This window comes from Pangasianodon hypophthalmus, chromosome 17 (genome assembly GCF_027358585.1).
Source record: "Pangasianodon hypophthalmus isolate fPanHyp1 chromosome 17, fPanHyp1.pri, whole genome shotgun sequence".
Lineage (NCBI taxonomy): Eukaryota > Metazoa > Chordata > Actinopteri > Siluriformes > Pangasiidae > Pangasianodon > Pangasianodon hypophthalmus.
In genome coordinates, this window is record NC_069726.1 from 8,174,971 (window position 1) to 8,202,596 (window position 27,626).

The following is a 27,626-nucleotide window of genomic DNA, read 5'->3' on the forward strand; positions in this document are numbered from 1 at the left end:
TTTTAATGCTGCTGTGATAACTGTTATTGTAGCTTTTCACCAAGTCCTGCAGCGTGTCGAGGTATCGCAAGGTGTTGTTAGCTGTGAAATATCTCCACATTCGACTTTTGAAAGTATGTTTAAATCTTTCGATCACCGAAGCTTTGAGTTCGCTGGATGTGGAAAAATGCACAATGCCGTGTTTTTTTCATCAAACCCTCAAAAGCCTTGTTAAAAAATTCTTTTCCGGCGTCTGTCTGTAACTTTACAGGCGTCTGGCTTTCGGAGAAAGCGGATTCTAGAGCCTTTACCACCTCCGTGGATGTTTTTCTTTAGAGAGTTCTGATGTAAACTTTCTTGGAAAATACGTCTGTGACCGTTAATAAATAATTGTACCCATCGTTATAATCCGATAAAGCCTGCATATCACACAGGTCGGCTTGAAATTGGTTCAAGGGATGCGGGGCAAAAACTCTATTTCTAGTAAAATGTATTCTGGCTGGTTTGTGTAGAGTATAAGCGTCCTGCTCTGATAAAAAATCTTTTACCCTTTCCACAGATGGCGGCTTCCCCTTTTTGTCTCGCACAGCCCTTCGCAGTCTTTCTACCCCTCTGAAGCTACCTGGGTCGGCCGAATCGTAAAACACTTTTTTCATTGCACGTTTCTCGGACATGGCTGAACCGAAATGAGAGAAAAAGGCGAGGATTGAGATTTGAAATCTTTTTATACACACAGAGAGAGGCGAGATTCTTTATTCAGACTCTTGTAGTAAAGCGGGTTTATGGTTCACCTACCCACTAGATGGCAGTAGTAGTTAGTTGTAAGGGGATTTTCATGTTCGCCGGGAGTGAGGAGCGAGCAGGCGCATGCGTCAGAAAAAAAGCAATGTCTTCAGGTATTGTTAATAAAGACATAAGATACAGAACTGTTGGCTCAGCGTTACTACAACTTTTTATTCAACTTTTTTTTTATACACACAGAGAAAGGCGTGATTCTTTATTCAGACTTTTTGTTCAACTTTTTTTATGCACACACAAATGTTATTAATGTTTTATCATAAACAACGTTTGAACCAAGATTGAACGACCCAGAGTACCACACAGTAGCAGTGAATAATTGAATATATAATAGTATAGAATAAAATCAAACACACGTGTGCAAAAACTATATACATATACGTGTCAGCAATAAAATCAAACTACAAGCGTATATAATAGTTAGCAGCACAGCAAAAAACACACTGAATAATCGAATATATAATAGTATAGAATAAAATATAAGAGGTAGCAGCAAAAAACACACTGAATAAATGCATATATGATGGCATAGAATAAAATCAAGTTAAACAGGAATATCGGCACTCTGTGACTAGCTTTGTGAAACGCTCTATTCTCTCCTCGTCAGGTTTGATATCATCGTACATTCGGTAGATGCGCTCGTAGATCGATCCTCCTGATCTATACTCCAGCAAAAGAATCTCTGTTGCCGTCCTAATTTCGCCGCTCTTGCACATCTTGTAAAATCCTTAGCTGTCCATATATTTCTCAATGTCTTCGATGAACAGTGGGTTCCACAGCGGGTTCCACAGCTTCCGCACCACACCATGAAAGCCAGTCTGATAGATGTCGTTGGCTGGGTCGAGCAAGCACGTGTGTAGGATGACTGATCTGACAGCCGTTGCATTTGGCTTTGGCATACATTATCAGAGCCTTGTTGAGTAAATGAAGCAACGCTGATTCCAGACATTTGAAAAACTCTATCCTCTGCAACCAGCATGAGAGCGGTGCGTCAGGGTCGTCGATGAACGTCCGCAACGGGTCATCCGATCTGCAGGGTGAGTTCTCGTTCGAATGAGTGTCCTGAACGTCCATCCCCGCAGGATCCTCGCCAGCGTGGTTCCTCGGAGCGAGGGGGTGAAAGCTGTTGCGAGAACTCAGGGGTCGGGGGAGGGGTAGGCGGCAAAGGAACAGCGTAACTCTCTTCCGGAGATGAAGGATGGACGGACATCCTGTCTTCTTCTTCTTCTTTTGCGCTCAACACGATCGGGGTAGGTCTGATTCTCTTGAGCACGCATTCGCAGCAGTTTTCCATATTTCTCTTTCTCTCTCTCTTTCGCTCTTCTCCTCTCTCGGTCAAGTCTTCTTTTATACCATAAAACGAAGTAGAACCTCAAACCTATATAGGAATAACATTCATGAAATATATCAGTCAGGATTTAGCCCTCATCATAGCACAGAGACAGCACTGGTTAAAGTGGTAAATGACCTACTAATGGCCTCTGATCACGGTTTTGTCTCCTTGCTTGTGTTGCTTGACCTCAGTGCAACTTTTGATACCATTGATCATGCTATTCTCCTCAAAATGTTGTAGGCATTAAGGGAACGGCCTTCTTCTGGCTCAGGTCTTAATTGACTGATCGTTATCAGTTTGTAGACATAAATGCTGACTTCTCTGCACATACTCAGGTAAAGTTTGGTGTTCTACAAGGCTCTGTTTTAGGCCCTCTGCTCTTTTCTTCATATATGCTACCTCTGGACAAAATTATTCATAAACATTATTATTCATAAATATAGAATACTATACTAAGAGGTAGCTTCCACTGTTATGCTGATGACACACAGCTGTATGCTTCAGCAAAGCCAGATGACAGACACCAGCTTAATAAAGTTGAGGAATGTGTAAAGGACATTAGACACTGGATGCTTATTAACCTTCTCTTACAAGTACTTCTGTCTTGTCAGAATTAAGTACTAGGACCACATACAGTTAGAAGTAAGCTTTCTGATTACATAACTCTGGATGGATTTTCTGTTTCGTCATGTGCAGCAGTAAAAGACCTTGGTGTGATTATTGACCCCAGTCTTTCGTTTGAAGCTCATGTAGATAATATTAATAGGATAGATTTCTTTCATCTCAGAAATATTGCTAAGAAATATTGCTTTATTTCTTAAATATTGTTAGGAAATATATTGTCACTACACGGTGCATAAAAATTAGTTCATGCTTTTGTTACCTCTAGGTTGTATTATTGTAATGCCTTGCTGTCTGGATGTTCCAGTAGATGCATAAACAAGCTTCAGTTAGTACAGAATGCAGCAGTGAGAGTCCTTACTAGAACCAGAAGATATGACCACATCACCCCTATCTTATCCACACTGCATTGGCTCCCAATCAAATTTCGTATTGATTATAAAATACTACTATTGACCTATAAAGCACTAAATGGTCTCACGCCACAGTACCTGAAATTTTGTTTTTTTATGAGCTGCCACACCTACTTAGATCAAAAGGTGCAGGCTATTTGTTGGTACCTCGAATGGTGCGTGCTACAGCTGGGGGTAGAGCTTTCTCTTACAAAGCCCCACAGATATGGAACAGCCTTCCACTTAGTGTTCGGGGCTCAGACACAGTCTCAGTGTTTAAGTCTAGGCTGAAAACATATTTGTTTAGTCAAGCCTTTTGTGAATAGTTTTTTCTTAGGTAAAGGAGAGGTCTGGAAGGTTCACAGGCATAGAGTGTTGTGGTGAACTGGGATGTTTGGATATTGTCGCCCCCCAACTCTCACATGTTCACTCAGTTTTGTCGACAGTGGAGTAGTTGGCCGCTTTATGTCCCAGGGTGCCCTCATGTCTGTGTTACCTTCTGGATCTCCCTTTTAGTTATCCTGTCATAGCTAGTCTTGCCGGAGTCCCTGCTTGCACTCTGCACGCAAAGTACATTGTCCTTAACCATTACGCGACAAAAGCTTACATAATAATCTCTCTCTCTCTCTCTTTCTGTCTACACATACTACTCCTGAGATACCAATGATCCTGACCCCTTCTGCTCTCCGGACCTGCCTGGTCCAACCTGATGCCCTACTTCTGGTTGGAGTTCTCATCAGTTGAGATCGCTTGCTGCTGCTGGGGGTGGCCCCACATGGACAGCCTGAAGATGGGACGTGGAGATGGCTTGGGGATCTCATATGGGGAGTTGTACTGTGATGGCTTGGGACTGCAATTGCTGTGGTAGCTTTGGGGCTGTGGCCACGAGCACCTTTATATCCAGGACTCCATCAGTGGACAGTGGATAGGTTTAACAAACCGGACTTCTTGCAAAAACTGATGAATTTACTGGTTGCACAATTTCACTTTGCCCATATAGTACACAGTTATAGAAGGGATCTGTTAGCACCTAGATGAGGATAGGTTCCCTTTTCAGTCTGGTTCCTCTCAAGATCTCTTCCTTATACTGTCTCTGGGAGATTTTCCTTGCCACCGTCCCCTGTGGCTTGCTCATTAGGGATAAATTCACATATTTACAATTTATTTTGGTTTAATTTCATTTGAATCTATTTATTTCTGTAAAGATGCTTTGTGACAATGTCCATTGTTAAAAGCGCTATACAAATAAAATAAAACAAACAAATTACCACAACAAATTACCAGCTATGTCCAGTTTCCTGGCTCTCGGTACATATATATAACTAAAGCTGCTGGTACCCCTAAAGGACTAACTAATTTCAAGTGCCATAAGATAGAGTCTTCCATAACCGGAGATACCGGAAAGAGCTCTGTGGGTGCTTCACTGAGGAGAGCAAACATGTTAGACACGTGAAGCCAAGAGGAGGGGTGCTCCCGTGGGTGAGCATTAGTGTTAGCTTTGGCTTTGAGATTATGCTGCCGAGTCGTCACCACTTCGCACAAATTTAAATTCGCAATTTAAAACAAGATCCAGGGCATTCACCACTCTTTTTGCAAAGTCCACATGCTGATGGAATTTAGGGAGCACTGACTTGAGATTTGCATGGATGAAATCTCCAGCAACAGTTAACAGTCCGTAAGGGTGTGCATTCTGCAGTTTCCCGATAGTCCCATACAGTTCACAGAGTGCCTCTGTCACTGTGAAAACAAAGATGCAGCAGTCTCTAAACTCACGCTGTGTAGTTTGCTGGAGTTGGATGTAGTCCAATTTATTGTCCAGGGAGCAGACATTGGAGAGCAGGATGGACGGGAGAGCCGGCCGGCTAGGGTTTGTTTTTACCCAAGCACAGACCCCCGCCCTCTTGCACTTCTGTTTCCTCGCACAATACTTATGACGTCCCCTCCCCCAGCCACCGGCCACCAGCATCAGGCGATGCCAAGGACTGGAGAACTTGTCCCCGCAGCAAGCCAAGATCGCATAGCTTCTCCAGAAGGTCATCATGCAGGTCGGTTGTTGCATTATTTCTGTACTTTAGTAGTGTCTGGGGATGGTACATACAATGAACACCAGTTGCTCCAATGTCCATGTACCATTAAAAAGTCGTGTTAAAAAATAGCACCATTTTGGATCTGGAGCGGCCACTGCGTGCTATTGCCACACCACCATCTTGAATCATCACCAAGACACTTTAAACCCAGCCCAAGCCACCCACTGAACTGAAAGTCCACTACTGTGTCTCAGACGAGCATTTCCTCAGTCACTGCTCTGCAGTGACTACAGAGCAAAAGGAGAACAATTGTTTCTGGAGGTGTTCTCACCTCCATGTGTCTAGGGACCGTGAACAAAGAGGCCCTGTCATCTCTCTTCCAAGGCAAACACCCTTCTTTGCTCCATAACATCAACCACAGGAAAGTGGATGCCACTAAGGAGAGCAGCAGTTTTTATAAATCCACTGCAGAGACTCTGTACCTTGTTCAGCTATGTAATGGTGGCAAAGTTTTCTTGCATCACCAGCAGAAGGCTCTAGAGACATATGCTGTGCTTGATGAAGGCTCAGAGCACACTATCCTGCTCACTGCTGAAGCACAACACCTCAGCCCGAGAAGGAACTCAGCACAGCTGAAGCTAAATACAGTGCACCAAGACATCAGAATGCTCTATATCACTTCTGTAACCTTCAGCCTACCGACCCTAACTAACCACTCTAAGTGGTTCAGGATCCAGGGAGCCTTCAACCACCTTGAGCTAGCAGAGTACAGTTACCAAGTGCACCCTCTCCACCTGATGTCTATGACTGGCAAGTACTCCCAATCAGCACAACCTGCAGCCCATGCTGTGCTATGTTTGCCCGATAGTGGCATGTTTTCACAGGACAACAAGATAAGGAGATCAATTGAGCATTGCTTCTATGTTGACAACTGCCTACAAAGCACCACCACTTCAGCTGAAGCCCATGAGCTGATTGATGATTTAAGGTCTCTGCTGAGCTCAGGAGGATTTGAGATCCACCAATGGGCGAGCAACAAATTCTCAGCCATCTCCCTAAAGAGGCCCAATCAGAGAGCATCGAGCTATGGATCTCCTACACCCAGACAGACCCCCAAGAGATGACCCTAGTACTAAGCTGGCACTGTGTGCCTGACACCCTCCATTACTGGCATTGTCTATTAACCTATCAGGAGGTGACAATGAGGAATATATATGTATTTTATGTATATAATGAGTTAGGTCCGGAAGTATTTGGACAATGACAAAGTTTGTGACTTTACCTTTATACACCACCACAATGGATTTGAAATAAAACCATCAAGATGTGTTCGAAGTGTAGATGTTCAGCTTTATTTTAAGAGGTTCCAAAAAAATATGGCATTTACCATTTAGGAATTACAGCCATTTTAAGCAAAGTACTTCCATTTTCAGGGGCTCAAAGGTATTTGGACAATTGACTGACAAGAATATAATTGACCAGGTGCGGTCCATTCCCTTGTTACTTCAAAACAAATGAAGCAGATCAAAGGTCTGGAGTTGATATCAGGTATCGAATTGGCATTTGGCAGCTGTTCGACTGGAGCTACCAATATGAAGTCCAAGGAGATCTCAATGCAAGTGAAGGAGGCCATCACTGGGCTGAAAAAAACAACATAAATCTATGAAAGATAGCAAAAACCTTAGGTGTGGCCAAATCAACAGTTGGGTACATTCTTAAAAAGAAAGAAAGCACTGGTGAGCTCAACAACACCAAAAGACCTGGAAGACCACAGAAGACAACTAAAGTGGATGATCACAGAATCCTTTCCTTGGTGAAGAAAACCCCTTCACAACATCAACAGAAATCAAGAATACTCTGGAGAAGGTAGCCGTATCATTGTCAAAATCTACAATCAAGAGACGCCTTCATGAATGTAAATAAAGAGGGTTTACAACAAGGTGCAAACCACTGGTAACATTCAAGAACAGGAAAACCATTTTAGACTTTGCCAGAATGTACCAGAATGATGGGAAGAGAAAAGTATGGCGAAAGAAAAAAAACAGGTCATGATCCAAATTATACCACATTGTGTAAAACATGGTGGAGTAAAATGTTATGGCATGGGCATGTATGGCTGCCAATGGAACGGGCTCACTGGTGTTTATTGATTATGTGACTGCTCACAGAAGTAGAAGATGAATTCTGAGGTGTATAGGGCTATACTCTCTGCTCATATTCAGCCAAATGCTACAAAACTGATAGGACGCCACTTCACAGTGCAGGTGGATAATGACCCTAAACATACTGCAAAAGCAACTCAAGACTTTTTGAAGGCAAAGAAATGGAATATTCTTCAATGGCCAAGTCAGTTGCCTGATCTCAGCCCAACAGAGCATGCTTTTCACTTACTGAAGACTATTTGAAGGCAGAAAGACCCACAAACAAGCAGCAACTGAAGGTGGCTGCAGTAAAGGCCTGGCAAAGCATCTCCAGGAGGGAAAGTCAGAATTTGAGTTTTGAGAACATGGGCTCCAGACTTCAGGCAGTCATTGACTGCAAAGAATTTTCATCCAAGTATTAAAATTATGATTATATTTACAATTATGTCACTTTGTCCAAATACCATTGAGCCCCTGAAAATGGAGGTACTTTGTTGAAAATAGCTTTAATTCCTAAATGGCAAATGCCATATTTTTGTGGAACCTCTTAAAATAAAGCTGAAAGTCTACACATACACATATATATATTATCGAGTCCTTGCCAGTCAGTACAACCCATTGCACTATATACTTCCTTTCACTATGAGAGCCACAGTTCTGGTGTGACAGCTATGGGTCAAGTAATGAGAATGGGATGACCCCCTCCTCTCCTCTGAGCTCCTGCAAGCCTGGCAGTCCTGGGAATCTGAGTTGCAGCATCTTCCTTTGATCACCATACACAGGTGTTATGTTTCAAGTGCCCTGGACCTGCTCAAAGCTAGACGAGAATTGCACATCATCTGTGATGCGTCAGTGACATCCTATGTCTATGTTCATGGCATAACTCCACACTGAGCACCAAGGAGAGGTTCAAATATCCTTGCCAGATCCAAAGTGGCCCCAAAGAAACAACAGTCCATGCTACACCTCAATCACATCTTGATTACTTCATTTCAAATCCATTGTGGTGGGGTAGAGAAGCAAAATTATGAAAATTGTCCAAATACTTATGGACCTGACTTTATATCTTCAGTCAGCAGATAAACCAGAGCCTCTCTCAGCCCACATTTGCATAAACACTCGCTTCTGGACTTCACTAGCCTTTCCCTGAGCCATTGTGTACAAAGCTAATGCTCTTTCTCTTCTTTTTAATTAATTATCTGATTCCAATTTATAATAACTTAATTATCTGACTCAAACATACCAGGTTAATCTAACTGAATCCAAAGAATAATCTTTTAGTTAGTGAAAGTAATAAATGGGTTATTTATTTCTTTCACTAAGTAAAAAGAATAAAGAATAATCTTTTAGTTAGTGAAAGTAATAAATGGGCACAAAAAACAAATGAACGATATACAGAAGGTAAAAATAAAGAGAACTTACAAAGTCAATGGACAGAGTCGCAGGCATAGGATGCTTGGTGGTAAATGCATCTTTTTATACCCCTGAGCCTCTTTGAATTGTACAATGACCAGAATACCAAATGGAAGAGACGCAATGTATTCTATAGCGGGATGGAACCCCAGCCGAGTAGCTCACCCTAGGGTACTGTATGTGTTACAGGCCTCAGACCTAGGGGTGCCTGTGCCAGAAGCAAATGATACACAGGCAAGGAGCACTGTGGATCAGTGAATAAACTGTGAAAAACATGAAGAGACAGAGACGTTATGTCTTTCCACAGTGGCAGTCAAGTTTATTACTGAGATGATTTCTCTTTTAGTTCTGCAAACTCAACATTTCAAGACTCGACAATATTCTCAAAATGCATTTGTGAAACACGATGACATCACAAACTAACTGATTTAAACATTTGACAAAGTATACAAAATATCACTTATCAATATACCAGAAAAACCTAAAGTAAATATTTTAGATTTCACTATATTAGAAACATTAATTCAATATTATCCATTTCATTTATTTACTGCCATTTTCCTCCTGCACACACACAGAAAACCCTCATAATGGCCGCAGAATGGAGAATATAATATACGCTAAGAAATGTAACTCTGTAGCACTCTTGAACCAACAATATAATTTGTGCTACATGGATTCTATACTTCAGTAAAAAAAAATCTCTCATATGTAAATAAGCATGAATCGTGCTTGAAACACAGTGATTAGCTAATGTTTCAGCTGTTTTCTTTATAATCCTCCGTGAATCAAAAGACTTATCACGTACTTCCAAACTCACTCAAACACATTCTATTACACTCTTGCACATTTCCGTTTACATAAGTACAATGAAATGAACATTTCCGTGAAATATTTTCATACCTGTGAAAAACACTAAGAGACAGAGATGTTATGTCTTTCCACAGTGGCAGTCAAGTTTATTACTGAGCCTGCCGACCGGGAGCGAATTAATCTCTCGCGTCTTTCACGTGCACCTGCAGCACCTATTGGCGTGGCGGTGTAATACCACGAGAATGAACTGTTCTCACTTAACTACAATAGTTCTCAAATATTTATTTATTTTAAAAATTATGTATAGGGGTTGGCTGTTTTAAGTGAACCTTTAAAAAAATGAATGGCATTTTCTCAACCCATTACATATTTTAATTAGGTTCCTGAGAATGAGTCTGTGGAAACAAAAGCAAAGTTATCCCGTGTAGATCGGGTGGTCTTAATATGCATATTGAGTAGTGTGTGGGTATAGGCGTGTGTGGGGAAATCTGTTGAGCTTCAGATTACTCCTGCTGCCTGATGAGATGCCTGCCTTCCAGTCCTGTCTGGCCCATCTTGGTCCACTCCCACTGTACTTCTGCTTGGAGCCTCCTTTACCTGAGAAAAAATTTTACTTGGTCCATCAGTATGTGTGTGTGTGTGTGTGTGTGCACGATTGTGCCCTGTGTTGGGTTGGCACCCCGTCCAGGGTGTCCTCCACCTTGTGCCCCAAGTCCCCAGAAAGTCTACAGACAGACTTTCACCTTCAGAGAACCGGGATGATGGCCAACTCATTCGAATGTGACTCAACAACTGTAGGATGACATCAAGTGACCTACAAAAAGATGGCAAATGGCAGCTGGTGAAGTACATGGTGAGACCGGTTAGAAACAGGCTCCTAGGGGCAGGCTGAAGCGGTACAAAGCTAGAAAAAAGCCCTTCATCAATTAGAAGAAAAGAAGAGCCAGGCTGAGATCCAGAAGGAGCCAGGAGGATCAGTGCCAGGACAATCAAGGTGTGGATGGAGGACCCCCAGATCAAGACCATGTCATGGCCAGCCAAATCTCCAGACCTGAACCCCACTGAAAACCTCTAGAATATAATCAAGAGGAAGATGGATAGTCACAAGCCATCAAACAAAGCCAAGCTATTGAATTTTTTGCACCAAGAGTAGCATAAAGTCACCCAACAGCAATGTGAAAGACTGGATGGAGAGCATGCAAAGATGCATGGAAGCTGTGATGGAAAATTAGGGTTATTCCATCAAATTTAAATTTTTGAACTCTTTCTAAGTTAAAACATTAGTACTGTGTTGTTTAAAAACTTGAACTTGAACTTGTTTTCCTTGCATTATTTGAGGTCTGAAAACACGATCTTTTTTTGTTATTTTGACCATTTTCTGCAAGTAAATTCTCTAAATGACAATATTTTTATTTTGTCAGTTTATAGAATAAAACAAAAATGTTCATTTTACATTTTAATCACATACCTATACATAGTAAATCCAGCAATACTGATAATTTTGCAGTGGTCTCTTAATTTTTTCCAGAGCTATATATATATATATATATAGGTTTCTGGTGATCTAAAAAAAAATGAGACCAAGATAAATAATTTCAGAACTTTTTCCACCTTTAATGTGACCTATAACCTGTACAACTCATCTGAAAAACAAACTGAAATCTTTTGGGGGGGGGTAAATAAAAAATAAAAAACAAAATAAGTACATAAGTGTGCACACCCTCTTAGAACTGGGGATGTGGCTGTGTTCAGAATTAAGCAATCAAATTCAAACTCATGTTAAATAGGAGTCAGTACACATCTGCCATCATTTAAAGTGCCTCTGATTAACCCCAAATAAAGTTCAGCTGTTCTAGTAGGCTTTTCCTGACATTTTATTAGTCGCATCTTACAGCGGCATTACCAAGAACTGGACATCCCTCCAAAATTGATGAAAAGACGAGAAGAAAACTGGTCAGGGAGGCTGCCAAGAGGCCTACAGCAACATTAAAGGAGCTGCAGGAATTTCTGGCAAGTACTGGCTGTGTAGTACATGTGACAACAATCTCCCGTATTCTTCATATGTCTGGGCTATGGGGTAGGGTGGCAAGGCGGAAGCCTTTTCTTACAAAGAAAAACATCCAAGCCTGGCTAAATTTTGCAAAAACACATTTGGTCTCCCAAAAGCATGTGGGAAAATGTGTTATGGTCTGATGAAACCAAGGTTGAACTTTTTGGCCATAATTCCAAAAAGTATGTTTGGCGCAAAAAGAACACTCCACATCACCAGAACTCCACCATACCCACAGTGAAGCATGGTGGTGGCAGCATCATGCTTTGGGGCTGTTTTTCTTCAGCTGGAACTGGGGCCTTAGTCAAGGTGGAGGAAATTATGAACAGTTCCAAATACCAATATTGGCACAAATATTGTGATGACAAAACAAAATCTGAAGATGAAGAAGAACTTCATCTTTAAGCATGACAACGACCCAAAGCATACATCCAAATCAACAAAAGAATGGCTTCACCATAAGAAGATTAAAGTTTAGGGAAGATTAAAGTTATATATATATATATATATATATATATATATATATATATATATATATATATATATATATATATATATATACATATACACAAACACACACATTGAATTGAAACACTGAATTTAATTGAACTATCAAGAGATAGATGCACAAATGGATATTGTGGATATAAAAGTATATAGAAAATTAAGAATACCGCCATTAAACATGATTAGGGCCATAAAGTTTCACAAGTCAGAAATAGTTCAAAATTTGTTTCCCTATAATTTTAGAAGCCATTCGATAGTATTGAAGCCGAAAGTCAGAATTACATCTAGGGTGATATTAAACTTGTGAAGGAGGACTAGAATCCAGAATGGATTAAAATATTATGCCATCAATTTCAGTTTTGTCAGTAGGCAAAAAGAGAATACATGAGAATTTAGACAAAAAGTCTAGAAAATGTGTTCAGCCTAGGAGGTAAAACTGCCACTGTACTTTTCTGTGATGCTTACATAAATGACAGCAACACTTTCACCTCATCATGTGCATGTGACTTATGCTTACTATACCATGTGGGGTGCACTATTTTAAAATACTAATCATGTGGTTTGAGCCATATAATAAAATAAAAGAAACAAAACAATACCAATAATTGAGGTTAACAATTAACAAATGATTAACAAGTCAGCTAACACATGTATAGTGAAAAAGAGGAGACCACACGAAAGGAATCTTTTTGAGAATTCAATAAACATAGAACACATATATACAAACATACAAGCAACTCTATTATGGGTTTTATGACAAATACAAATGCTAAAATGTGTATAGGGATGTTCAGTATCTAGGCTATATATGGTAAGTCTCAATTTAATGTACAAATTCATTTGTCCATATTAACTACAGTTAAAAAATGTGTCAGAAACATGGAAGGCAGTTAGATGTCATCAAACAGGTCATCAGGATCTGGACAGATTTGTGTAGGCTGCTGAAATGGAACTTTACTCACTTCTGCTTTGGCTTCTTCAAGCAGATCATTCCTAAAATTAGAGTTAGTAAGCACCATCACAATACTAGAAAGATGACAGACTTGACAACAACTTGTAATGAGGATTTTTAAGAAGCTGCTTCTAAAATTTGGCTGAACTCTTACTACAATCAGCATCAGGATAAATAGGTGTGGAATGTTTAACTGGTCATAATTGTTAACAGTAATCAGTTACAATAAGAACAGCCGACTGGACTATTGGACCCTTTCATCAAAGAAAAAAAATTCCAGTATTTGACCTGATGCTGACTGTAGTAAGGGTTTTAAGGTTAACATAAAAGGAACTGATGTAATAAGTCAAGACTAGATAAAAGGTTTTGAAAGCATGGTTAAGTAGCAATTTAATTAAAGTGCAGTGAAAATGACATTTAAATTAAGGATGGTAATTAACATGATAATAAAAAATTAGTACAAGTTAGTGTTAAAAACAGAATAACACAAGCACTTTTCACAGCAGTATAATAACTGAATAAAATTAAGGTGATTTATGCACCTGTTCCTTAATTAAGTTAAGCACCTGATGAGAATCAGGTATCTTTTAAAGCAAGCCTTGTATAGTAGAGTGTTAAGAACACACACAAAATATTCAACCCCAACACAGTAGAAGAATATGGTAAACAAAGATGACACACAGGTAATTTGACTGCTTAATAAAATGTTAACAGAAGCACAAAGTAAAGGCACATACAAAAAGTGCTGATTCCTACACCATTCTTTTGCAAACTGCACAATGGTCATTATTCCTTTCCTGTGATGTTCCCGTTTTCAAATCACTTGCTGGGAGTTTCTTGCCTGTGTCTGTGTTTGAATTATACCGTTTTTTCTTTTTCATCAATAACTTTTCACTATCGTTTTCATTTGTTGTATTTTTCACTTTTCCCTTCTGCCACATTTTCATTTTTTCGATCATAACTTTTTTTTGTCTAAAGACAAAGATCAACAAATCTTTGACTAAGGTACGTTAAACTCTCAACATGGCAAACAGCTTCTTCAGTGTGTCAAGTGCAGGATGTTTAGTCATTCTTCCTCCGTCGTTAGTAATAGCTTTATTGTGAGAAGTGTATATTAGTTAGCTCTCTGAAGGAGAGGATTCCAGCATTAGAGGTGCGCATCCAACCTCTACAAAGAGTTAGCGAGAGTGAGAGCAGCACAGTTTCTGTAGGGGAAAGTCTGGATGCCTTAGGTGGAGTTAGCAATTCCCCAACTCCAGCTTTAGAGCTGTCACCGTGGGGCGATTGGGTGATGACTCTGCGGCATAATCGAAAAGCCAAAGCTAACGCTAAGGCTCACCCACGGGAGCACCACTCTTCTCTGCTTCACATGTCTAACAGGTTTGCTCTCCTCAGTGAAGCACCCGCTGAGAAACCTGAAAGAGATCTGGTTATAGGAGATTCTATCTAACAGCACATGAAATTAGCTAGGCCTTTAGGGGCACCAGCAGCACTAGTGCCAGGGCACTGGACATAGCAGGTAATCTTAGGGTCTTAGGCAAGCACAGGTTCTCAAAGATAGTTATTCATGTAGGAGCTAATGAAATATGCCTTTGTCAGTCAGAGGTTACTAAGAGTAACAGTGTAGAGGTGTGTAAATTAGCTAAGGTGATGTCCAATGCAGTAGTATGTTCTGGTCCCAACCCAATAGGTTGTGGAGATGTAGCTTAAGGCAGGTTATGGTCACTGAACTGCTGAATGTCCAGGTGGTGCTCCGAAAACAGTGTGGGCTTTATAGATAATTGGAGCAGTTTTGAGGGCAAGCCTGGCCTGTTAGGGGGGGATGGTGTATATCCTACTCGCGAAGGTGCTGCTCTCATTTCTTGCAGCATAGCACATAATCTCAGAACAGGCCTAGTTAATTGGTTAAAATCCAGAGCCAAGGCCAGGGAGCAGACAAGCAGGTTAAACTGACCGTCTGCTAGCTGCCCTAAGTCATCACTCAGGTTCCAACATACTGAGACTGTGTCTGTTCCCCAAGCTAAACAAAAATGTAGAAAGTGATTTTGATCAATCATTTTGATATTCTGGAAGACCCTCTGAGAACAGTGATTGTGTCCATTCTAGAATCAGTAGGGGTTAATCAGCACGTAATAGGACCCATTCACACTCTTTGGAAAATACAAATTAAGCCCTAAATTTCTCTTACCATGGTTAGTTTTACCAGTGCTGCAGTTTTTCTCACCTGATTTATGAATGTACTTACTGGATTTGTTTGGCCCTTGAGGGTCACGTCGACCGACAGCAAAGTTAACTCTGTACAAAACCACCATAGCACAAATATACCAAACGTATGCCACAGCAATGAGATTTTTCAGTGTCAAAATTAAAAATATTAGACAGAAAATCAGAGTAGAACTATCTTGACAACAATATAACCACATCAATAGTGAATAGAAACCTTTGCTCCAATCTAACAGTACAAAATAATTTATTCAATTTCCTCTTCAAAATCATCAGTGTGTCTACTACATCCCTTACCTCCATATTTCCTTAAACAAATACTACCAGAAGCAATCAAACCTCTATTAAAAATATTGATTAAATAACACTGATTAAAAAAACAGACCTCAACCCTTGTCAGCTGTCTAACTATAGGCCAATATCAAACCTCCCTTTATCTCAGATCCTCGAAAATGTAGCACAGCAGTTATGCTCATATTTGCAACGGAATCACATTATTAAAATTTTTCAGTCAGGATTTATGCCTCATCGCACTTCTTGTTCCACAGGGCTCTGCTCTAAGCCCACTGCCCTTTTCTCTATATATGCTAACTCTGTTAGCACAGCAGTTATGCTCATATTTGCAACGGAATCACATTATTAAAATTTTTCAGTCAGGATTTATGCCTCATCGCACTTCTTGTTCCACAGGGCTCTGCTCTAAGCCCACTGCCCTTTTCTCTATATATGCTAACTCTGTGTACTATTACATTATTGTTTGTTTATAAGGGTTTGCATGGACTGGCTCCTTCATATATCTCCGATCTCCTTCTGTTCCACTGTAATGCCTCCAGGGAACTTCGATCAACTAATAGTCTTCAGTTGACTGTTCCAAGGTCACGCTTGAAATCAAAAGGAGATCGTGCCTTTTCAGTGGCCGCTCCACAGCTCTGGAATAATTTGCCCCCCTATATAAGAACTGCACCAACATGTGCTGATTTTAAGTCTCTTCTTAAAACTTATTTATTTACTGTTGCATATGGTCATAAGTAAGCGCAGTGGCATAACTGTAGTGTACTATCTGTTGCTGTGTTCTATGTTTACTTTTGTATTTTTGGTATATGCTTGAATTTTGTACAGCACTTTGGCCAACAGCTGTTGTTTTTAAATGTGCTTTATAAATAAATATGACTGACTGACTGACTGACTGACTATTTGTAAATATGGTATTAGCTTCCACTGTTATGTCTATGACACATAGCTATATGTTTCAGCAAAGCCAGATGATGGGACACCAAATTTTGATCTCTAATGAGCAAGGCAACATTAAAGAAAAAACTCCTGGAGATGAGAAAGAAACCATAAGAGGAGCCAGATTCAAAAGGGAACCCGTCCTCTCCTGGGTGACACCAGAAGGGACCACAGACAGATAGAAGTAAGCTATCTGATTATGTCGTAACTCTGGATGACCTTTCAGTTACATCATATGAAGCAATGAAATACCTTGGTGCAATTATTGATTACAGTTTCTCATTTGAAGCTCATGTAGATAATATTACAAGGATAGCCTATTTCATCTTGGAAATATTACTAAAATAAGAAATACACATGACTACACAATGCAGAAAAACTAGTATTATTTTGCTACCTCTGGATGTTCTAGCAATTTTATAAACAAGCACAAGTTAGTCCAGAACCAGCAGATTTGACGACATCACTGCTATCTTATCCACAATGCACTGGCTCCCAGTAAAATTTCACATTGATTATAAAATACTACTAATGACCTATAAATCAATAAATGGTCCTGCACCACAGTAGCCATGCAAACCTTTGGTTTATTATGATCTAAATGAGAGTATTCTGTAGTTTGCCAACCAAGAGACAGCTGGCTTATTTGGCTATTCTGAGAGCTGTGTTCAAGGGGCCCAAGCTGGAACACCACCAGGATTTCATATCTTTGCTGTTGGAGGAAGATGGTGGGCTATCCACATATGCCCAGCAGCTCCTCTACTTCAAGCACTGGCTGAGACTGGACCCAGCACATCTGGAGAAGATCATCGAGCAGGTGGCATTGGAACAGTTCATCACCTAACTGCTGGCCGGGATGTCGAAGTGGGTGCCACCAACCAGACCCCCTGACTGAAGCTGTCCAACTGGCTGAGGATCTCATGTCCACATCTGTAGACCCAGGGACACAGAACGACATCCTTCCCACTTCCAAAACTCCTGACTCCAGTGCCACATTGGAAGAAGCTGCTGCAGCCCGTGGCGCCCCAGAATCTGGCAGCTTCTTCTCCTAGGTCTGCCTTCATTCTACAAATTCCCAAGGTGCCATGGCTAAGTCAAAGAGAGCTGGAATGGGATGTAAGCAGGTCTGGTGAAACTGTGGAGAACAGCCATCCCTTAATTAGGCGTTGGTGGTTTCAGGCAGCACACAAAACTTGTTCCACCAAAGGTTTCAAACCACTCATGGATTTCCCTCTGGACCAGTCATGCAATGATAATTCGAGGAATATATTTGATCAGGTCAAGGTGATAGATGGTCAAAGTGTGCAGGCTGGGGTGGTGCTAACTTTCCCCTGATTCACAATTATTAATATAATTAATTATGCCGAGTGAGTCAGTACACTTAGAGGGGAGACCCAGTTGTTGGGACCAAAAATCCTTTTCGACATGGCTCACAATAATCCTAAACATAAAACACTACACTGGTTAACAGCCCATTTTTGTTGGTGGGGCATTCTTTTTGTTGCAAAGGTTAGCTGATGAATCCCCTGGCCACCCCAAACATGCCCACTTCCTCTTATTGAGATCCCCTTCGCAAGACTTGGTATGGACCTCGTCGGGCCATTAGACAAGTCAACACCGGGACAGATAGCGCCTCTGTGAATAGTATCAGCAAAGAGCATGGCTGAGGCATGGTTTTATGTAATCTCCTGAGTTGGTATCCCCAAAGGGATCCTAACTGAACTGATCATGGTACCTCATCTATATCACAAATGCTATGCAAGTTTTAAAATTATTGGGAATTAAAGTGTAAAGTGTGAACCAGTATTCACTGTCCTCAAACTGACAGGCTAGTGGAATGCTTTTTTATGATTTATATATGAAAATATATTTATATATTTTCTACATATCATATGCTTAAAACAGAGGGACAGAGGGATGTACAGAAAACAAATCTTATTTCTAATTTAATTTCCAACTGCATAAAAGGTAAACCATCTCTTATCCACTGAGTTTGAGAGGAAGGATGGAGGCTCTTCCAGTAGACTAGGACGAGATGCCAAGAGTGTCAGAAAAGCCACCAGGTCAACAAAATAGGTCGGCAGTGATAAATCTCTGGGCAGAACATCAAACAACCCAGTTATAAGTGAAGGACAGATATCTACTGAAGCAATGGATGACAAGGAATTGAAAATAGATGCCCATAAAGGGGATAAATGAGGGCAGGTCCAAAACATGTGGACAATGATGGGCACTGATGACATTTATCGCAGTTGGGGTTGAAGTCGGGATAGATTAGGGCAAGTTTGCTTTTGGACCAGTGCGTGAACGAACCACCTTGTATTGTAAAAGCCCATGATGGGCACATACAGAAGACGCCTGGACTCAGTCCAATACCTCATCCCGGGCTTCAGTGTCAATGTCAGGTATTAAAAGGAGGGGACTGATATGTACCTAGAATGTTGTAGCATTTATGGGGATAACAGTGGGTATCCTGAAACCCTAAGTGATGTATGATTTGAGCCCTGATCTTAAGGCAATTTTTAACAGTAACATTCCTGGAGTACATTAAAAGTGATGACATGACAGAGAGACACAGGAGGGAGGATAAAGAAAAGAGTTTACATGAGACATGCTTGATTTGAAGCCATGTTGGTGGTTGGTCTAGTTCAATTGTTTGTGACCAGAACAATTGAGCATATGTGTTTGCTGCCCAGTAATAAAACAGAAAACTGAGCAGTGCCAGACCACCCATTTGTTTTGTTTTCTGCAAAATCATTTTCTGAATTATAGGAATTTTCTTGTTCCAAATAAACTGGGAAATAGAGCTATCAAGCATGTGGAAAAAAGATTTTGGAATGAAGACAGGAATACACTGGAAAAGCCAAAAACATTTGGGAAGGATATTAAGGATCCTACCTGCAATGGATAGTGGAAGGAGTGAACAGCGGTGGAAATCTTGGGTTAGAAGAAGAAGTAAAGGAAAGAAATTGTGTTCAAATAGGTCTGTAAAGTTTTTGGTCACATGGACGCCCACATTTAATACTGGATATGCTATGGCAATATCATTAATTAGCATAAGTTCGCTTTTGTGGAGAATTAATTTGCAGCCAATGTTCCAGTGTTCCCCTGCAGATGCCAGACATTGCACTTAACTTGAGAGTCACTGCCAGAGGCTCAATGGCAATGGCAAAAAGCAGAGAAGAGAGTGGGCAGCCTTGTCTTGTCCCCCCACCAAAAGGAAAATTATTGGACTGATTTTTGTTTGTGCGAATGCAGACTACATGGGAACCATATAAAAGTCTAATCCAAGTTTAAATTGGTTGCCAAATCCAAATTTTCTTAAAGTGAAAACAAATAACACCACTCTACGTAATTGTTTCATTGGATGCTGAGAAGGCAAAGATTGGAACATCAGAAAGTGAGGACAAGTAGATGCCTAATATTAGTCTGAGCAATGAGGCTGAAAGTTACCACAGAAGAGGGCATCTTTATAGAGTAAGATAGAGTAAGTGGAAACGTAACACATTAAAGGATTCATTAAACATATTTAAAAACAACTGAGATAATTTGTCTGTAAATGTCTTTAAAAATTATAAAGGGAAACCGGTTTCCAGTGAGTATACTCATCTAGACTGAAGTTCTGAGGAGTTCTGGAGAGACAGGAACTCCTCTCAGAGGCAAGCTTTTTCTGGTAAGCAGAATAAGATAGTATTTCTCCTCTCAAATAGTCTTTGAATGACTCTCATATCACACCAGTTGAGACATCTGGATTGACATTAGTAGAAATGAAAAGGTCGAAATGGTTATTTAGAAATTAAACAAAATCAGGGTTAGAGAGAAGAAATGAACTGAAACAGGGAGAGGGTACCAGGGACACACGAGGGAGGAAGATGTCAACGACAACAACTGATGAGATATTACTATGGGGCTGTAAGAGCAGGAACTAATGGAGGGGAGTAGTTTGTTGTCAAAAAGAAAGAAGACAATCTGCAAGAATGTTTGGTGGACAGGGTAGAGGAATGCTTTAATAAAACACTTAAGAACATTATTCATAAGTTTGTGAATAAGGATAGTCGAAATTAGGAAGCCCTATGAAACGGTTGGAAGCCCTAGTATTTGCAGTCTGGGGGTGTCGCAAGCCTCCACATGGTTTTCCCCATTTGAGTGGCCAGAAGCCCTGTGGTGTATTTTCTTTCTTTTTTCCTTTCTTTTCTTTTTGAGATATGTGCTATAGCTATGCCTTCAATAAAGCTCATGTGCCATCTTACACTGGCCTCTGTGTTCCTGAGCAGAGCCAGCTGTTTTTGTCAATTCAATTGATGAGGAATTTATTCTTACTTATTGCTTAACCCAAAACTGGCTATATCTCTCTAATACAGGAACACACAAACTGGAGCAGAGCAGCAATGTGATGCAAATCAGCTGATGGATAGACAGATTCATCTTTCCACTTCTTCCTGCACCTTCTTTCACCATTTACTAGCATAATGTCTGTAGTTTTCCTACATTTCCTATATTTAATGTCACTGGTTTTGATTCAACCTCCTTTTTTGAACTATAGAGGTGAGGTACGTCTGTGGAAACATGTATTACACATTAACTAACTTAAGACTTTGTAGCAAATGAATGTAGCTGCAAATTTATGACTGACAAATTGTTTAATGTCTAGGTAAGACATGGCATTTAAATCAATAATTTCTAACAAAAAAAAAAACAGTGATTCTTTTTTCAAAATTATGCAAAAAAAAAAAAGAATGCTTCACTGTCAATGCCATCTGTGTGTGGCTGTCAAACACTCACCCAGGAATCCTTGTACTATCTGTGAAAAGACTCCATTATGGCCCTCCCTGACACACATTCAAATGTCTACTTTCTTAGATTTTAAACAGATCATCTACTGTTAGCAATGGTAATTCCTTTATTTCCTCTTTTTAAATGAACTACAGAGAGAGAGCTCCTATTTAGTTAATTCAGGGCCTTGGCAGTGTAGAAAAGTAAATGCCTATGCAGGTTTGGAAAAATAATGTTTTTATTCATGCATAGCTTACCCAAGACAGTCATGTAAAGATTATGCTCTTTGCTTCATGTAGTGAAGTATGACCATCAGAACATTCTTCAGTGCATATTGTATATACTAAGCTGCAAGTGTGAGGATCTTACCTTAAGGTCTGTCTCTGCTCCAGAGCTGGTCTTTTTGTCTGGGATTCCAAGGGTTGAATACCACGTTGACGCCGTTTGCGGCTTGGAGCCACATCCGCAATATCATTTAGACTCTCATCCATTGGGTTGCTTGCCAGCACTTCCAAAATGCAATTCATAAAAATTAAACTTTACTGATTCTTGATGCTTCTGCTTTCTACTGAATAGTGCAAAACATTACAAGTTTCACAATTCAAGTTCATAGTTACTTAGACTAAGTAGTACAAGTAACACATATGAAATTGCCAATAGCAGCCATATATTAATTGTATTTACTGGTCATAAAGAGTAAGGAGATGCTGACTGTTTTAACCAGGGGTGTACATCTGACACTTCCAGTGCTTGCAAAACATGGCTTTGATAAGAAATCAGTGTGACAACCCACAGTTTCTTATTCTCATTGTATTTTTGCTCTGCTGCTTTATTTCCTGTAATGTCTGCCTCCATGGGCATAGTTTCAATGCCATTAATTTTTACACTGATGTCATAAAAAACCTGATGTTTTAACATCTTTAACCATCTAACACTTTATATATAATATAATGGATCTAATGATAAAATATAAAGGATCTAATGCTAAAGTCTTGGTGCGAGATACCATACCATATGTGTGTGTGTGTATATATATATTTGTGTGTGTGTATATATATATATATATATATATATATATATATATATATATATATATATTTTTTTTTTTTTTTATTTTTTATTTTTTTTACAATGATGTCATAAAAAACCTGATGTTTTAACATCTTTAACCATCAAACACTCATTATATATATATATATATATATATATATATATATATATATATATATAAATAGATGTTAGATGGTTAAAGATGTTAAAACATCAGGTTTTTTATGACATCATTAATATATATATATATATATATATATATATATATATGTATATATAAAATATAGAGTGTTAAAACATCAGGTTTTTTTATGATATAATTGTAAATATATATATATATATATATAATACACACACACACACACACACACACACACACACACTGATCAGCCATAACATTAAAACCACCCAAATTGTATAGGTCACCCTTGTGCCACCATGGACTCCACAAGATCTCTGAAGGTATGCTATGGTATCTCGCACCAAGACTTTAGCATTAGATCCTTTATTTCCTGTAAGCTGCAAGGTGGGGCCTCCATGGATTGGACTTGTTTGTCCAGCACATCCCACAGATGCTCGATTGGATTGAGATCTGGGGAATTTGGAGGCCAAGTCAACACCTTGAACTCTTTGTCATGTTCCTCAAACCATTCCTGAACAATTTTGGCAATGTGTCACGGCACATTATCCTGCTGAAAGAGGCCATTGCCATTAGGGAGTACCTTTACCATGAAGGGGTGAACTTGGTCTGCAACAATGTTTAGGAAGGTGGGACTTGTCCAAGTAACACCCACATGAATGCCAGGACCCAATGTTTCCCAGCAGAACATTGCCCAGAGCATCAAACTGCCTCTGCTGGCTGGCCTTCTTCCCATAATGCATCCTGGTGCTGTCTCTTCCACGGGTAAGGAACGCACAAGTACCCGGCCATCCACGTGATGTTTAAGAAAATGGTCCAGTTCTGATGCTCATGTGCCAATTGCAGGCGCTTTTAGCGGTGGACAGGGGTCAGCATGGGCACTCTGACCAGTCTGCGGCTACATACGAAGCAAGGTGAGATGCACTGTGTTCTGACATCTTTCTATAATAGCCGGCATTAACATTTTCAGCAATTTGTGCTACAGTAGCTCTTCTGTGGAATTGGACCAGAAGGGCTAACCTATACTACCAGTGGGCATCAGTGAGCCTTGGGTGTCCATGACCCTGTTGCCATTTCAGCGGTTGTCCTTCCTTGGACCACTTTTGGTAGGTACTAACCACTCCATACTAGGAACACCCCACAAGAACTGTCGTTTTGGAGATGCTGTGACCCATTCGTCTAGCCATCACAATTTGGCCTTTGTCAGATCCTTACGCTTGCCCATTTTTCCTGCTTCCAACACATCAACTTCGAGAACTGACAGCTCACTTGCTGCCTAATATATCTCACCCATTTACTCTATAGAATTATGTGTTTTCAACAGTTTGGGGAAGGATGCCCACATATGGGTGTGATCGTAAGGTGTCCTTCATATAGTGTAGAACAAATTCGTGGAATCAGTAGAAAAGTTAATGAGAGCATGCTAAAGGCTGGTGTGGAGTGGTGGTGGATTCTGGTTTCACACTGGCTCTTGAAGTGGCAGGCATTACATCTTTAAACCATTACATAAAGTAATATGCAGTAAGCCATGGGTAGATCTCAAACTTGTACATACAAAATATTCATAAAGCATATGCTCTGAGGACTATAAACTGTAAAATATAATGCTACTCAACCTTGATTGCTTGATTGTTTCAGATTCTGAGTTTTTGAATCTACATCCCCTTCCTCATCTGTGGTGTTTCCATAGTCACTCTTTTCAAGTTTCTCATCTGCATGCTCATTTCCTCCATGACAGGCTTCCCCTCTCTTCCATCTGGGAGAAAAAAAAAACAAAACATCATAGTGAGTGCATATTCAAAATGACATATCACCAGATCAGCAATTTAAACACCACAATATTACCTACTGCCCTTGATGGATAGAACAGCATTCTTTTATCACTGTACTGGAAAGAAATCTTATTAATAGTGTTTGAATATTATTCTAGTATTTTTGATGGAGACTACAATATATTTCTGTACACTGCTCTGGATAAGGGCTTTTGCAAAATGCTGTAAATGTGAATGTGCTATGTGGAGCTGGGTCAGACACAGTATTTGAGTTAAACACTGAGAAGGCCCTCCAGAAAATTTTGTGAAATATTTATATACATATTTAGCATAATGATGGTATTGGTAAATTAATATGCATTCATTATTTGTTGAAGGGTGCCACGCCTTTTCTGGCCCATTATGTTCTCATGTCTACTAACAAATTACTATGTTCTAATTCTGTTAAGGTGATCACAAGTGAAAAGAGGGGGCCTCATATAAAAACTACTTTAATTCTGTGACGACGGGCCAGCAGCCCGCGCACATAAACCAGCAAGCGCTCCTCACTCTACTGCTGCTATGGTGCTGAAAGAACAGCGCCACTTCAGCAACACCGATGTTGTGGAGAGCACGGGAGCACGCCACCAGGGGTGGAGTAATCAGGCATGGCTGGCAGCCAACGAGGGCTGCAGCAGCTCCCTACCCTCCATGAGAAAACGGAAGAGCATAAAAGGGGCCTGCGGTAATGGTAAGGTGAACCATCTCTGGCCTGAGCCCCTCATTAACGCTGTCTTCTCTCTAGACAGCTAAACTAACAATAACTTTGTTATTGTCAATGTCCAAATAATCATGGACCTGACTGTATATGTGATGCATATGTAAAAAGAGTTGTTGCTCTTGAAGGAAGCAAGTGTGTTAGACGTCTAAATCGGTGAGTTAAACTGCACTGTGAAACAAGGAGAACTAAGATCCAAGGTGGGAGATAATCTTTGAATTTATCTTTGGCTTGGCAGTGACAAATCCCACTTTGCTGCAATAATTCTGATGAAATGAGAAAAATGGAACACCTGTTGTCTGAAACAGCAAAGGAAAAATTCCCTGAGATGATTATGAGGACGAAACCTTGAGAAGAACCAGACTGAAAAGGGAACCCATCCTCATCTGGATGACATTAGATAGTGGGATTGTAAGTAATTTCCCTTATAGTCAAAAGTGTCAAAAAGTGTCAGTCAAAAAGTGCAGTTGTGTAACCAGGAGCAATTTGTGAATATGAGCATCAGAGTCAAACATTAAAGTTTTAATGTGAAGTCTGTTTTGTTGAAGTTATCAGCTGTTCAATGATGGAGACTTTGAAAACTGTTCATAGCAATTGCAGTCCTAAAGCTATCCAAGGAAGAACATTCACAGCCATCTTTATGGTTTCTATGTGGTACCATCCACAGTAATCTCATTGATCTTTAGGCTGTGCGAATTACACCATATCAGGGACAGAATGGGAAAGTTTAACTTGTCCGCTGACAAGTGGAGCTGAGACACCCTGTAGAGTGGTAAGACTTACAGACCTGTGCTCTTTTGGGTTTCAACAGACCAAGATGATGGCGTGTGCACAACGTGAGGCCCAGTGTCTCTCCAGGTTTTGCAAATTAGCTATGTTTTTCTAATTATGTTAAGCTTGGTTGTTCTTCATAGCCTTGCAATCACTATATACAGCCGAAAAAATCTACTGGACATTAAACTGCTGCAGAAACATCGCAATGGATATGGCATTCAACTTTCATCTGCTACCATCAAAGATACTCTGGTCCCAAGTACTCTGGTCCTGAGCCCGCCAGGAAGTGCCTGTCGCCAGCATTGTGAACGTAAACAAAGACGGGGTAAGCGGGGCAGCCTGTGGGATAAGTTGAAGCTCAACCCGCATCGTCCAACGCTACCGAGCATCTTCCTTGCCAATGTACGGTCTCTGGCTAATAAGATCGACAAAATACGGCTATGGATTACTCAAAAAATGCTTTTGGATTGCAACGTTATGGTTTTCACGGAAACGTGGCTTAATAGCAACATGCCGACCAATGTGATTGAACTAGAGAGCCGCTACATCTTCAGAGCTGACAGAACCGCAGAAGTATAATCAAAGACACCTCTCACCCCAACCATGGTCTGTTTACTCCTCTACCATCTGGGAAACACTACAAGAGTCTTCGCTATTGCACTAGCAGACTCAGGAACAGTTTTTTTGCATCAGCTGTCAGCCTTCTAAATTTTGAACTCAGGCTATATACAGACATATTGCTATTTGCACTTCTGGTTAGATGCTAACTGCATTTCCTTGGCTAATCTAACCTAATCTAACTTATAACTGTGGGCAGGAGTTAAAGGTAACCATTGGCATTGCTGAGTCTCGTGAATTCCTCTGTTGATGTGATGGTAACTGTAAGATAAATTAAACATCTATTTAGGGATTAATATTGACTCACAAAAACATGATGAAACTACTAATGTTTCTATCCCTCATAGTGTTGTACCACTATGAGTCATTTCTAAAGGATGCACACACTGAATTAGTCACTGATAACATTTTACAATGTTGGGTTTGTGGACTTTTGTCCCAAATTGCAGAGGCCTATCCACTCACTGCCATTCAATTCTCCTTAAGAGAGTATGTCACAGTACCTGAGAAATGGAAGCCACGGAGACCATATTTTGAACCATGTCTGACTTTTCCTTCCAAGCCTCTAACAGTCAACTGGGCACCCATTCCATTAGCCTATGCACTTAAAGGCCTAATATGCTTCAGGAACAATAGCATCAGTCCTCAGATGGAAAGTAGTTTGTGCATCATCTATATTACGGATCACCACCAGTTACCATTACTACAAGCACTCACAGACATCACTTCTTCAACTTCAAGTTTTGGCCTGCTTGCATCTTTTCCAAAAAGATTTAAAAAAAAAAAAAAAAAAGGGTAAAATCCAACAACCTGTTTTTATATCAATTCTAAAATCTAATTAGTTCATCTATTGGTTACAATGATAATTCCATATAAATCCTAAAAAGATTCAACCACTTGTTTTCGAAATATCGCACTAAGAATATCAGACATACAGGCACATAGCTGCATGAAAAAAAAAAACAGTAACTACCTAGTGGCAGGGGCATAAAATAAACAAGTATATAAAATGTTGATGGTAACAATGAAAAACCCTACATCATAGACATGTTATTATTATTAATAGTAATTATGAAAAATGAGTTTCCACTGAATTAATGTTTATCTGCAAGAAATTCAGACCTGATTTCTTTATTTCCCAAAAGGGCTCATTACACTGGATGAGTTATGATTATATACAAAACAGTGAAAAATTAGTGACTTTATCTAAATTATCATGCCATTCAAAATTAAATGGACTAATTTAGTAATTAATGCTTAATAA

At 40.0% G+C, this 27,626-nt stretch overlaps 1 protein-coding gene across 7 annotated transcripts in view; it reads right to left on the bottom strand.

Annotated features, from left to right (window-relative positions):
* Positions 1–950: 950 nt before the first annotated feature.
* xrcc4 (X-ray repair complementing defective repair in Chinese hamster cells 4) overlaps positions 951–27,626 on the bottom strand; it is an 88,685-nt gene continuing 62,009 nt past the window's right edge. For 3 of the 7 annotated variants that reach the window (XM_053241202.1, XM_053241204.1, XM_053241201.1), the window contains 3 exons: positions 24,058–24,197; positions 21,622–21,760; positions 14,301–15,321 (listed from right to left, as the gene is read on the bottom strand). In XM_053241202.1, the coding sequence (XP_053097177.1) occupies positions 15,135–15,321; positions 21,622–21,760; positions 24,058–24,197 (466 nt within the window). In that variant the 3' untranslated portion in view covers positions 14,301–15,134. Of the gene's footprint in view, positions 2,156–8,995; positions 10,115–12,758; positions 15,322–21,621; positions 21,761–24,057; positions 24,198–27,626 lie in introns of those variants that run through there. The other 4 variants (XM_053241203.1, XM_026943734.3, XM_026943731.3 and 1 more) reach the window with 4 other exon arrangements.